General features: G+C 37.1%; 1 protein-coding gene across 6 annotated transcripts in view; it reads left to right on the top strand.

Annotated features, from left to right (window-relative positions):
• The window catches only part of MATCAP2 (microtubule associated tyrosine carboxypeptidase 2), a 61,959-nt gene that overhangs the window by 42,071 nt on the left and 5,418 nt on the right, over positions 1-14,470 (top strand). For 5 of the 6 annotated variants that reach the window (XM_025464630.3, XM_025464632.3, XM_025464631.3 and 2 more), the window contains 4 exons: positions 3,859-4,002; positions 4,585-4,717; positions 5,231-5,536; positions 12,430-12,527. In XM_025464630.3, coding sequence (XP_025320415.1) covers positions 3,859-4,002; positions 4,585-4,717; positions 5,231-5,536; positions 12,430-12,527 — 681 coding nt within the window. Of the gene's footprint in view, positions 1-1,466; positions 1,604-3,858; positions 4,003-4,584; positions 4,718-5,230; positions 5,537-12,429; positions 12,528-14,470 lie in introns of those variants that run through there. The other variant, XM_025464633.3, reaches the window with a different exon arrangement.

Below are 14,470 nucleotides of genomic sequence, written 5' to 3'. Positions count from 1 at the left end.
TTTCACAGCATATACATATATTAAAGCATTACATTGTACGCCTTTAAAAACATACATCACATGGTACAACCTAAATACATATTTTTGTCATCCATACCTCAGTAAAACTGGAAAAGAATAACTTTTTCCTCTTGATCATAACACTAATATATGCATATTGTAAAGAATTTTAAAACTTCTGAAAAGTACAGATATAAACATCAATGCAGTCCACCTCTCTCCGCCAAACCAGAGCAGCAGCTTTTGCGTATATTCTTGCAGGCTTCCTTGTGCCTTTTAAAATTACTTACTGCCTTTTCCCTTTTTCAAAGCTGATACCATACTCCTAAGATTTTTGTGGCCTGCAGTTAAGAGGCTGCATAGAAAAGCAAAAATTGTGACATAAAAATTCACTGAAGTGACCATCTTTTTTTTTTTTTTAAAGAGATAGGCAAACCAAGAACCAGAAACAGATTTTTTTTTTTTTAAAGAGTTTGTTGATTTATTCATGAGAGACACAGAGAGAGAGGCAGAGACACAGGCAGAGGGAGAAGCAAGCTCCATGCAGGAAGGGTCTCCAGGATCACGCCCTGGGCTGAAGGCGGCGCTAAACCGCTGAGCCACCCAATCAACATTTCTGATTTCTCTTGTAAAGCTTTTATTTATCACCCACTTAACCACGGTTTCTGTCTCTGTGCTTGGCGCTATTATAATGCAGATGAATCAGGAAATTATTTCTTGAGGTCAGCAAAGGATACTGGAGACCTGTGTGCTCCGGACCAATCTATCTAGGTTGGACCAGTTGAAAAACTGATGAAGAAAGAAATCAATAGAGATGACAAAAGGATAGGCACTTTGTTTTATTTTATTCTTTAATATTTTATTTATTTGGGAGAACAGGGCAGGGAGGGGCAAAAGGATGGGGAGAAGCAGGCTTCTCACTGAGCAGGGAGCCTGATTTGGGGCTTGATCCCAGGACCTCAGGATCATGACCTGAGCTGATGCTTAGCCAACTGAGCCATCTAGCACCCTAAGGTTAGGCACTTTTAAAGAAGAATATTGGCCATGACATCATATTAATATAACCTTTGGGGAACATCAGTATATCTCCTGGGTAGTGTTGTCATTATGATGCCATGTAAGTAAGATGAAATGAAGGATGTGATGTTATTCATTCTTTGATGGATCCAATAATTAGTACATGGATATGAAATTTGCCTAAATGTTGTTAAACTGCCAAAGTATGTTTTCTCTTAAATTTATAGGGTACTTTTTCAGTTAAATTTCCTATGAGATTTCTTTTCCCATTATGAATATGAGTGAATACTTACTATGAATATGAATACATAATAGCCTTTTACTAGTACCATTTATTGGTGATAATAGGGAACACCTGTATTTAGGTTTTTCTTAATTCTCTAAACTGTATCTGCTCTAATAAATCCAGTAGTTCCCCTTATCTATGGTTTCACCTTCTGCGGTTTCAGTTACCCAAGATGAACATCAGTCTGGAACCAGATGATCCTCTTTCTGACATGTTGTCAGAAGATCGGTGGTAGCCTAATGCTGCTGCTTGTGTCATTCACCTCCCTTATCACATAGATGTTTTATTATCACAAGAAGAGTGAGTATAGTTCAATAAGATATTTTGAGAGAGAGACCACATTCACATAACTTTTATTACAGTATAATGTTATAATTGTTCTACTTTATTATTGTTAACCTCTTACTCTGCTTAATTTATAAATTAAACTTTATCATAGGTGTGTATAGATAGGAAAAACAGTGTGCATAGGATTTGGTACTCTGCAACTTCAGGTATCCAGTGAGGTTTTAGAACATCTCCCCTGAAGATAAGGGGGGACTACCATAGTAGATAACCACATTTTTTTCTAGTGAGTAAGCATATGCTAGAAAAGCTAATTTTATCTGAAATTAAGTACATACTTAAAAACATGTAACTATAGGTTATAATAAAAAATGTCTTTAACTTTTTTTTTTTTTAAGATTTTATTTATTTGGGAGAGAGCACAAGCTAGAGGAGCAGCTAGAGCAGGGACAGGGGAAGAAGCAGGGAGCCCAATGTGAGGCTCAATGCAGGGCTTGATGTGGGGCTTGATCCCAGGACCAGAGATCATGACCTGCCTGAGCTGAGCGAGCCACCCAGGCACCCCTGGCTTTTTTTGGCTCTAAGTATCAGTCCAGTAGAAGGTACCACTTCTGTCTTTCCTGGAATTAATAACAGATTTCCCACATTATTTTCACTCTATTTTATATATTGATGACTAGTCATCATTAGACTGGTGTTTGCAAAAAATCTTTGCTAATCTATAGAAATGGATTTTTAATTACATGCTTTTTTCTTTTAATTATCATAGTTGTCATTTTAAAAAGTAGCCTGTAGGGTAGTTGTGCTGTAATTCCATTCTCCGGGAGTTTTCTTTTTACCATGCACGTGAATCACCTGGAGAATAAAGTGCATGTGCCTGGTTCAGTAGGCATGATAGAGCAAAATTACGCATTTGAAGACAGCTCACATATTAAGCCAGTGCTGCCAGCCTTTGCACCACATTTTGAACTATAGAGCTTTTGATACCAGTTTTGGGAACAAAAGCCAAAGCCTATTGAAGCCATTTCTTGTTAGGATAACTTTATGACACATGCCTAGTTTATTAGTAATACATATTTTTGCATTGAGGATATATATGTTGAATTAAAACTTGCAGTGTGAGTTTTCTGTAGTTTTTGTGCTGGGCATACTCTCTACAGTGGTGTGGCATTTCGAAAGAATGAACATATAATGATGACGATGATAATGTAGTAACTGACAGGTACTGACTACTTATTAGGCTCCAGGCACTGTGCTTTATAAAGATTGGCCAAATTTTCTGAACAAAACCGTGAAGTAGACATTATTATTTTTACCCCATTTAAAAATGAGGCTTAGTAACAAGTTAAATGATTTGCCCACATCACCCAGCCAGAGGGTAGACAGAGCCAGCATGTCAACACAAGTCCATCCGACTGTAGAGCTTGTAATTTTAATCTCTTTACTAGTCAAACAATAGTCTGGAAACTAGATTTCATACTGGATTTTCTCGCTTCTCTCACAATTCCTGTAAGATATATTTAAATTTTCTAGCTTCTTTCCCCAAAGACTTTTTAAAGATCACTTGTCTTCTTTATGTTTTCCTTTCTTGTGTCTTTCCCAAGATACTAGTGATTCACGGCCAGCATTTTTTAGTCTTCTTTTTTGAGTATTAGTTAAGATCTCAACTTTCATATACTTTTGATGTGAAAATTTATGAAGAATGAGAATTAGGTAGTACTCTGCCCTGAATGAAAGATGAAAGTGTTTTTAGTAATGTTGAGACTGTTTTTCTTTGAAAGACTAACCCTGGAAATGTTCAGATTTTATAAGATTGTCATAGAAGAATGGTTGATTCTATTGTGTGTGCTTAAAAATTGGGTTAATTTCTTTATCTACATTGCAATTATAATTTAATGATTAGTCTGAAGACATACTTTCCACTCTGAGTTTTCCTGCCAAACCACCAAATGGTCTTTGAGAAGCCAAGGAGCCCCCTCTGCCTTGCCTTCTCAGCCTGTCAGATGTTGACCCTGCATGCTGTACCTTTATCCCTCAGCATGTGAAGGAGAAATGAACACAGGGAAAGAGGATTTGTAAGCACAGAGGTGTCTGTATAAATTTATGTCAATGAGTGAAAGCTGTTTAGAATTAGATGTGGTACTTCTCTTGCAATTTCATTTGGAAATCAATTATCAAAAAACAGGTCATGGTCAATAAGATAACTTATTACTCATCTCAGAGTAATGAGAGGCTATTTATTTTCATTATCCCTGTTTGTTTTTTTACAGTCCATCAATATTATGGAACTGACTTTACAGAAATATGGAAGTTATGAAAAATTTGAGCAGGCCACAGGTGGCAGCCTGCTATCTAAAACTCGTATCTGGAGTCATGTTCGGAAGTACATGATGAAAGAAGGCTGTCTGGGTGAGGTATGAATCGGGAGTGACACGAGATGGTATTGGCATTTTAACTGTTCATTAAATTAGTCACCCATTAAATCAAATTGTTATGTTCAGTTTGTGTTCTTCTTTACTTACTACTATTTCTGTATAGCTTGTGGGATTATGGGAATTATTTTATGAAAATTAATAATGAAGCAATTTGCCTCAGTGGCCGCCTTTTATAAGCAGCCAGTTCACAATGGCCAAGCAGTGAAGCGGACTGTGGCTTGTGTACCTTCCTTTGCATCATTTTAACCTGGGGTGGGGTGGGGTGGGGGCGGGGGGCTGTATTTGAGAGCAGTGGCAGCACTGCCTGCTCAGGACAGCCCTCTACTTTCCTTCTATCCAGGAAGGGTCCTTGAGTTCCCCATGCTCAAAAGTGGAAGGGTCAAAAGTGATTGGCTCTTCATTTCATCTTCTAGAATTCTTGGAGAGTCAAATTGGTACAAGCAAAATAAAAACGTATTGATTTATGGGTCTGTTGTTTCCTGAGAAAGCTTCCTCTCCCCAGCCTTTACATTTTGTTGTATATATATAATATATATGCTTTTTTCCCTCTTAACTCCTCAGATTGTAGTTCATCTCACTGAAGACCTGCTTTCCCGAGCTTCAATGACAGTGGTAAATGGGTGCCCGACGCTGACCATCAATGTTTCCACTGCACGTGAGCACTGGCTGGAGGGAATGCTGAGGCATGAAATAGGTAGGGGCAGCCCTTCTCCATTTGTTCACTTATAGTATCAGAAATGAGCTGCAAAGAAACATTCTTTTATTCTTTTTTTTTTCTTAGCGGTACTTGACAAAGGTAATAAAATTGTTAGGTTTCATAATGTCTCACTTCAAATGAGATTTTTTAGGATACTGTGTAACTGTATTAAGCTTGGAAAGTCTAACTCCTGGATTTCAGTTCCCCCACATTTCTGAAACTGAGGGAAATGGAACTCTGCCCTCTGAGATTCTTTTCAATATCAAGTCTATGATTCTTCCCCTTAAAATAGATGCTATAAAAGTTGAACCTCTTTGAATAAGACGCGTGATCCTTCTGAGGCAGAGTACCTCCTTCAGAAGGCTTTAGGGTCAGGTCATTTTCCACTTTGTTTTGATTCCTAGGTACACATTAATTTGGTTTTAGAACTGTTGGTAGAATCTTTTTTTGGATAAGAATTAAAATGAAAATGTCATTTCCTGTTTTTCACGCACCTTTTCTTCTCCATAGGCACACATTATTTTCGAGGTATTAACAACCTTCAGCAACCATGGAACAGTTGGACTGGCCGTAAAAAACATGAGCTAAAGCCAAACAATCCCACAGAGGAAGGACTGGCAAGTATTCACAGTGTCCTTTTTAGAAAAGACCCCTTTTTATGGAGGGCTGCCCTCCTCTACTACACTGTTTATCGAGCCAGCCAAATGTCTTTTTGCGAACTCTTCAAAGATATTGGAAAATTTGTCAAGGACCCCAATACAAGATGGGATTATTGTGTACGGGCCAAGAGGGGATGGACTGATACTTCTCAGCCAGGTGGGTGTCTCTTGACTACAGATTTACTGACGTATGGTTAGTTGTCTGTTGATTTTGATTACATATTTATCCACTGATCAGAGAAATCATTCACTTATGAAAAAAGTAAACCTTTGTTACTTGAGGTCAGTGCTAATTTTCCCAAACCGCATTTTGTTAGCATTCTTTTTCAGATCTCATTTTGAAAAATTTCAGACCTACAGAAGAATGGAAATGATAGAATTAACACTCATATTACCCATTCTCTAGATTCACCAATTGTTAACATTTTGCCACGTCTGCTTTTTCTTGCTCTGATTTTAAAAACAGCTTTACTGAGATATAATTCACATGACATACAGTTTGCCCATTAAAATGTACAGTCCATGGGTTTTTAGAATATTCATGTAGTTGTGCAGCTATCACCACTATCTAATTCTAGAACATTTTCATAACCCCAAAAAGAAACCTGTACCCATTAACAGCCATTCTCCATTTCTTCTTTCCCAAGCTCCCAGCTCTAAGTAACCATTAATCTACTTTTATAGATTTGCCCCTATTGGACATTTCATACAGATGGGATCATATAATATAGAATCCTGTGTGTCTGGCTTCTTTCACTGATCATAATGTTTTTAAGGTTCATCCCTATGGTGGCATATATCAGTATTCAGTCCTTTTTACTGATGAATAATATTCTATTGCATATATAGAACACATTTAATTTTTCTACTCACCATTAATGGACATTTAAGTTGTTTTCACACTTTTTAGCTATTATAGTGTCACCATGAACATTTGGGTAAAAGTTTATATTTTTAATTCTCTTGGGTATATACTTAGGAGTAGAATTGTTTGGCATATGGTAACTCTCTGTTTAACCTTTTGAGGAACTGCCAGAATGTTCTCCAAAGTGAATGCAACATTTTTTATTCCCACCAGCAGTATATGGGGTTCTAAGTTTTCCACATCCTCACCAACGCTTACCAATACTAATATTTTCATTTTTTGAATTATTATTATAATGGTCCTAATGGGTATCTCATTGTGATTTCTTGTTTTGTTAATTTTTTTATTGTTTAAAAATTCCAGTGTGATTAATAACACCAGTACAGTGTTCTATTAATTTCAGGGGTACAATATAGTGGTTGTGCTTATCATGATAAGTGTACTCAGAATCCCCTTCACCTATTTCACCCAAACCCTCACCCACCTCCCTGCTGGTACCCATCACTTTGTTCTTTATATTTAAGAGTCTGGTTTTTATGTTTTTCTTTCTTTGTTTTGTTTCTTAAATTCCATATATAAGTGAAACTCTATGGTACTTCTCTTTCTCTGACTTATTTTACTTAGTATTATACACTCTAGATCCATCCATGTTGTTTCAAATGGCAAGATTTCATTCTTTTTTTTTTTTTTTTTAAGATTTTATTTATTTATTCATGAGAGAGAAAGAGAGAGGCAGAGACACAGGCAGAGGAAGAAGCAGGCTCCATGCAGGGAGCCCGATGTGGGACTCCATCCTGGGTCTCCAGGATCACGCCCCTAGCTGAAGGCAGGCACTAAATCACTGAGCTACCCAGGGATCCCAAGATTTCATTCTTTATTATGATTAATAATCCAGTATATGTGTGTGTGTCTGTGCGCGCGCGCGTGCATGTCTGTGTGTATAAACATATGTACGTTTGTATATAAAAGCACATACATAAACACATACCACATCATCTTTATCCATTCATCTATTAGTATGCAGGTTGCTTCCATAATCTGGCTATTGTAAATAATGCTTCAGTAAACATAGGGGGGTACATATACCTTAAAATTTGTGTTTTTGTATTCTTTGGGTAAATACCCACTAATGCGATTACAGTATTATATGGTAATTCTGATTTTTTTTTTTTTTGGTAATTCTGATTTTCTGAAGAACATCATACTGCCTTCCACTGTAACTGCATCAATTTGCATTCCCACCAACAGTGCATCAGGGTTCCTTTTCCTCTGCATTCTCACCTTGTTTCTTGTGTTTTTGATTTTAGCCATTTTGACAGGTGTGAGGCGATATCTTGTGGTTTTGATTTGCCTTTCCCTAAAGAAGAGTGATGTCAAGTATCTTTTCATGTGTCTGTTGGCCATTTGTAGGTTGTCTTTTTTTTAAATTTATTTAAATTCAATTTAACATGTAGTGTATTATTTTTAGAGTTAGAATTTAGTGATTTATCAGTTGCATATAATACCCAGTGCTCATTATATCAAGTGTCCTCCTTAATGCCCATCTCACCCAGTTACCCCATTTCCCCACTGCCTCCCCTCTAGCATGTGTGTCTTTATTTTTTTTAAAAGATTTTATTTATTCCTGAGAGACATAGAGGTAGAGACATAGCAGAGGGAGAAGCAGACTCCCTGGGAGGAGCCTGATGGGGGACTCAATCCCGGGACCCTGTGATCATGCCCTGAGCCGAAGGCAGACCGCTTCGGTGGTTCAACCGCTGAACCACCCAGGCGTCCCCTTTTTTTAGAAAAATGTCTGTTCATGTCTTCTGCCCACTTTTAATTGGATTATTTTTAATTGGGTTATTTAGTGCCAATAGTTTATTTTTGCTTTTGCTTCCCCCTTGCCTCAGGAGACCTATCTAGAAAAATGTTGCTATGGCCAGTGTCAAAGAAATTATTGCCTCATTCTCTTCTATGATTTTTGTAGTTTCCGGTCTCACATTTAGGTACTTAATTCATTTTGAGGTTATTTTTATGTATAGAGTAAGAAAGTGGTCCTGTTTTCCCAACATCATTTGTTGAAGATACTTTTTCCTGTTACATATTCTTGCCTCCTTTGTCAAAGATTAATTAACCGTATTATCATGGGTTTATTTCTGGGCTATTCTGTTCCAGTGATCTATGTGTCTATTTTTGTGCCAGTACCATACTATTTTGATTACTAGAGCTTGGTAATGTATCTGGAAATCTAGGATTATGATAACCTCCAGTTTTATTATTTTTCAGATTATTTTGACTCTTGGGGGTCTTATGTGATTCCATACAGATTTTAAGATTATTTATTCTGGTTCTGTGAAAAATGCTATTGATATTTTGATAGGGATTGCCAAGTAGTATGGACATTTTAATATTATTTTACAAATCCACAACCATGGAATATCTTTCTATTTGTGTCATCTTCAGTTTCTTTAATCAGTGTTTTATAATTTTCAGAGTACAGGTCTTTCACCTCTTTGGTTAAGTTTATTCCTAGGTATTTTATTATCTTTGGTGCAATTGTAAATGGGATTTTCTTTCTTAATTTCTCTTTTTGCTGCTTTGTTATTTGTGTGTAGAATTTTTATATATTGATTTTGTATCCTACAACCTTACTGAATTCATTTATTAGTTCTAGGAGACTTGGTGGAGTCTCTGTTATATTAAGTTGATGGTCACTTAAGTTTGAACCCATATAAAAAGCATTAAATTTGTACTTCTCACCACTTTTTAGGTATGTGGAGTCATACTTCACATCCCTTTATTTTATGAATCCTTTGATTTTTATAGATTTGCTTAATTTTACTGCTTTTGTGCTTCCTACTTTTCTTTTTTTTTTTTTTTTAATTTTTATTTATTTATGATAGTCACACAGAGAGAGAGAGAGAGAGAGGCAGAGACATAGGCAGAGGGAGAAGCAGGCTCCATGCATCGGGAGCCTGACGGTGGGATTCGATCCCAGGTCTCCAGGATCGCGCCCTGGGCCAAAGGCAGGCGCCAAACCACTGCGCCACCCAGGGATCCCCTACTTTTCTTATTCATGCTTATGGTCTTTCCTTTCTGCTTAGAGAGTCACCTTTAATATTTCTTGTAAGGCTGGTTTAGTGTCATGAATTCCCTTAATTTTAATTGTCTTGGAAACTCTCTCTCCTTCTATTCTGAATGATGGCATTGCTGGATTGAGTATTCTTGTTTGCAAGTTTTTTCCCCAGCACTTTGAATATATATCATGCCACTCTTCTTGCCTGCAAAGTTTTTGCTAAAAAAATCAGCAGATAGGGGCAGCCCAGTGGCTCAGTGGTTTAGTGCCACCTTCAGCCCAGGGCCTGATCCTGGAGACCCTGGATCAAGTCCCACGTCAGGCTCCTTGCATGGAGCCTGCTTCTCCCACTGCCTGTGTCTCTGCCTCTCTCTCTCTCGCTCTTTCTCTCTCTCTCCCTCATGAATAAATAAATAAAATAAAATCTTAAAAAAAAGAGAGAGAGAAAAAAATCAGCAGATAGTATGATAGTTTTATGGGGTTCCCTTGTATGTAACTGTTTTCCTTTCCCTTGCTGGTTTTAAAATTCTCTCTTAAAAAAAAATAAAATTTTCTCTTGATCTCAACTTCTTGACATTGTAATTACTATGTGTCTTGGTGTGGACCTCCTTGGGTTGATTTTATCAGGAGCCACTTGTACCTCCTGGATCCGGATTTCTGTTTCCTTCCGCAGATTAGGGAGGTTTTCAGCTATTATTTCTTCAGCTTTTCTGCCCTCTTCTCTGTCTTCGCCTTCTTAGTATCCTTTTAATGAGAAGATTATTATGCATAAAGGTGTTGCTGAGTTCCTTTAATCTAGTTTCATTTTTTATTATTCATTTTCCTCTCTTCTGTTCAGCTTCTTGCTTTCCATTACTCTGTTCTCCAGTCACTGATCCATTCTTCTGCTTCCTCTAGTCTACTATTTATTCCGTCTACTGTATTTTTCATATCAGTTATTGAGTTCTTCATCTCTGATTGGTTCTTTATGTTTTCTTTTTGTTGAGGGTCTCACTGAGATACTCCATTCTCAAGTCTGTGAATATCTCTACGACATTTAAGTTTTCTGTCAGGGGGATCCCTGGGTGGCTCAGTGATTTAGTGCCTGCCTTTGGCCCAGGGCATGATCCTGGAGACCCGGGATCGAGTCCCACATCGGGCTCTCTGCATGGAGCCTGCTTCTCCCTCTGCCTGTGTTTCTGCCTCTCTGTATCTCTGTGTATCTCTTATGAATAAATAAATAGAATCTTAAAAAAAAAAATAAATTCTCTGTCAGGCATATTGCATAAACAGTTTTGTTTAGCTCTTTTGCTATAACTTTGTCCTGTTCTTTTATTGGGGAAATATTCCTCCGTCTTCTCATTTTTTCTGACTCTGTAGTCTGTGTTAGGAAAGTCAGCTACATCTGTCTTCTGCACTTGAGAGTAGTGGCCTGGTGAAAAAGAGATTCTGTAGTGCTGTGTAGTTGGGGCAGGGCACATGATGCTAGGAAGATCCACAGTGGTCTGCTGGAGGGGACATATAGCTGTCTGGAAAAACTTCTGTGGAGGCCAGGTTGGAGGGGATGGGGCAACAGAAGATTGCAGGGGTAGGTCTGCTGTGTGATGTATCTAGGCTGGGGCGGGAAGAGGAATGGCACCTAACACTCTTTTTCTTAGAGCAGTCTCCTAAAGATCCCTACCCCTCCAGCCCACATTCTGAGATTAGTAAATATATCTCCTTCCCATATCCCCTAACTAATGCTATTTCTATTACTGTATCTCTGTGGGGCTGGTTGTTATGCTGACTCTTTACGGGCAGGGACTCAGTTTTCTCTTGCCCTCTGGGTCTCCCAAAGTTGAGCTTGGTGATTTTTAAACTTCTGTGTTAAGTCCCACGTCATATCAGAACTCATGAAGTTAGGCCCTCTGGCTTTCAAAGCCAAATATTATAGGGATTTGTCTTTGCAGTATGGGTCCCTTATGTTGGGGTTTCTGGTATGGGGTCTGCTCCTCTTCCTTCAAAGTTCTGTTTTCCTGTAGTATTTTAAAGTCAATTCCAGACATGTCCTTTTACCTGTAAGTACTTCAATATGTATCTAACTGATAAGGACAGTTTTATTCTCCCTGAAAAGTAGGAATAGCTCATGAGATCTGAGCCTGGTTTAAAAGTGTCCCACTTTTTCTCCGTAATTCCCATGCTATTAGCATACCTAAAAATTATTAATTAATTTCTTAATGTATGACATAATTTGATAGAACTTTAGTCCATTTAATAGAGCAGAATTTTAGAATAAATTTACACAAGTTAGGGGATCCCTGGGTGGCGCAGCGGTTTGGCGCCTGCCTTTGGCTCAGGGCGCGATCCCGGAGACCCGGGATCGAATCCCACATCGGGCTCCCAGTGCATGGAGCCTGCTTCTCCCTCTGCCTGTGTCTCTGCCTCTCTCTCTCTCTCTGTGTGAATAAATAAATTATTTATTTATTTATCATAAATAAAAATTAAAAAAAAAATTTATACAAGTTATGTCAAGATGGAAGAAAAGTTTTCTTTGTAAGTGGAATACTCTTGTAACTAGGCTCAGATCTCATGAGTCTTCTTCCATATTTTCTTCTATTTTTTTTTAAACCTCCATATTAAAATTCGGTTCTGATCGTTGTTTCATATGGAAGAAGAGTATCAGTATCATCTTAGCTATTTATAATGAGGTAAGGGGTAGTATTTTTAAAACCCAGAAGTTTTTTGAGATCCCATATTTCCACATTGCCCCCTATGAAACTTACTACTCCATAGCATCCACCCCTGCTGCTCCAAGTGCCTCCATGCACATGGGAGTTCAGGTTATGATCAAATGGTGGGAGTGCAGATGACATATTTGTAAGAGTCACAGATTTTTAATTATTGTTTCTTTATAATTAGAAAAAAACTGCTCTTTAATTATGGGAATGGGGATCTGGGAAGAAGAAGATCTTAAAGGGAAGGTAACAGTCTGCACATTATCCTGGTACTTCTAAGACCTTGCATTTTATGTTATGAAGATGGTTAATTCTAATTTGCCATGTTTATTTTTATTTAGGACTGATGCCTACAGTAAAGGGAATGCATTAGTATCTAATTACTTAGTGATTTTTTTAGATATCAGAAAACAAAAGCTATTGTATTCCTCCAGGGTGCTTCAGTAAAGATCAGGTATACTTGGATGGTATCCTGCAAATCCTCCGATACAGAGAGACCATTGACTTTCATCTACTGACTGCTCTGGGGAAGGTGAGTGAAACCAATGGCATGTAGCCTCCAACATACCAGGTCATCATTCCTCAGTCTCAATTTAATGATTAAATAGGGTTCAGATTCAAATTGTTGGTATACTATGTGTGTTGGGGTAAGTTTCCGTTATGTGGTAACTGGAGGGAAGAAATAATGGTTGTCACAAAACCAAACTGCAAAATTTCTTTGAAGGGAATAGGAAATTTGGCAATGTATTATATGGTTTTATTTTTTTGGTTTTATTTTTATATACATGTTTTCTAAAACATTTTAGAGTAAGCTGCAAGTATAACACTTCCCCCCCTTTCATCCAACATGATTATGTGATTTCTTAAGAAATGGATCACTGATTCAATATAGTATCTGAAAAACAGTCTACTTCATTTTTCTCAGATTATTCTCAAAATGTCCTTTGTAGCTATTTTTTTGAGAGGATTCAATCAGGATTCATGCCTTGCATTTTGTTGTAATATTAATCTATTAATCTGTAACAGTCTGCTTTGTACCACCCCCAACTGAATCATTTTGTTTTTTTCTGACCTAAGAGTCCAGGACAGCTTTCTCGAGAAACTCTACAGTCTGGATTATCATTTGTTTTCTTGCAGTTAGATTCAGGTTAAATATTTTTACCAAGAATACTACATAAGTGACTTGTATATTTTACATTGCATCACATTAGAAAGCACATACATGATTTTGTCCTGTGATCAGTTATGTTGTTTGTTCACTTGGGTAAGTTAGTCAGATCTCTCCCTTATAAAAGTTCCTTTCTTTTTTTTTATTAAATCAGTAATCTGTGGGGTAATACCTGAGAATGTACTCTTCCTTAACAACCTTTTGAGGAATGGTTTTAACATCCATTGATGATCTTTGCCCATATCAGTTAACTACACTAGTGGTAGCAAATAGAGAATTTCAAATTTAATTCAGTATTACTATGGACTTCCTGTTTTTTATTCAACCCTTCCAGTAGCTGCTTCTGTGTTTTAAAAAACATGTCACCTTGTTTTCTGGCAAAGTAAAATGTTCTGGATCCATCTTACACTTTTTTCTACCCAAATCTGAGATATTTTTCTGAGGAAGCCTTAATTCCTTTTAGTGAAAATGGTATTTAGAAAACTATCTGAGGGCTAGGTGTGCTCATTACTACTGGAATATTGATGCTTCTAGGCCTTTCCAGTGAGCAAATCATATATTTGTTTTAAATCATAAGGGCATTCTAATTCAAATGAGACATTGCAAGTTTTTTACACTTCCCTTCGCATTCCATACACATCTCCTTTATCTTTAAATGAGAACTGTATTTACCAACTCCAATATTATAATATTATATTATATTTACTCATTCTTTCCTATAATAAACTCAGGATAGTTTAAGAATTACTGCTACTAAACAGTGGTCATACAAAGAAATCAAAGAGGAAATCAGAAATTACCTGGAGACGAATGAATATGAAAACACAATGGCCCAAAACCTTTGGGACACAGCAAAAGCAGTTCTAAGAAGGAAGTTTATAGTGATACAGGCCTACCTTAAGAAACAAAATCTGAAAACAACCTAACCTTATACCTAAAGGAACTACAAAAGAAAGCCCAAAGCTAGTAGAAGAAATACAGACTGAAAAACAGTAGAAAAGATCAGTGAAACCAGGATATGTTTTTTTTTTTTAAAGATAAAATTATCAATTTATCTTAACATTTAGCCAGACTCCTTAAGAAGAGAGGACCCAAATCAGAAATGAAAGAGGAGAAATAACAACCAATACCACAGAACTACAAAGAAAATATTTTGAAAAATTACATGCCAACAAACTGGGCTATCTAGAAGAAATGGATAAATTCCTAGAAATATCCAATCCTCTGAAACTGTATCAGGAAGAAGTATTTTATTTTTGGAGATTTTATTTGCTTAAGAGTGAGAGAGCAGAAGCCAGTGAGGAGAG

Source organism: Canis lupus, chromosome 14, assembly GCF_003254725.2.
Source record: "Canis lupus dingo isolate Sandy chromosome 14, ASM325472v2, whole genome shotgun sequence".
In the NCBI taxonomy this organism is placed as follows: Eukaryota; Metazoa; Chordata; class Mammalia; order Carnivora; family Canidae; genus Canis; species Canis lupus.
Note: the sequence above shows the minus strand (reverse complement) of the source record. Positions and strands in the feature narration are given on the sequence as shown.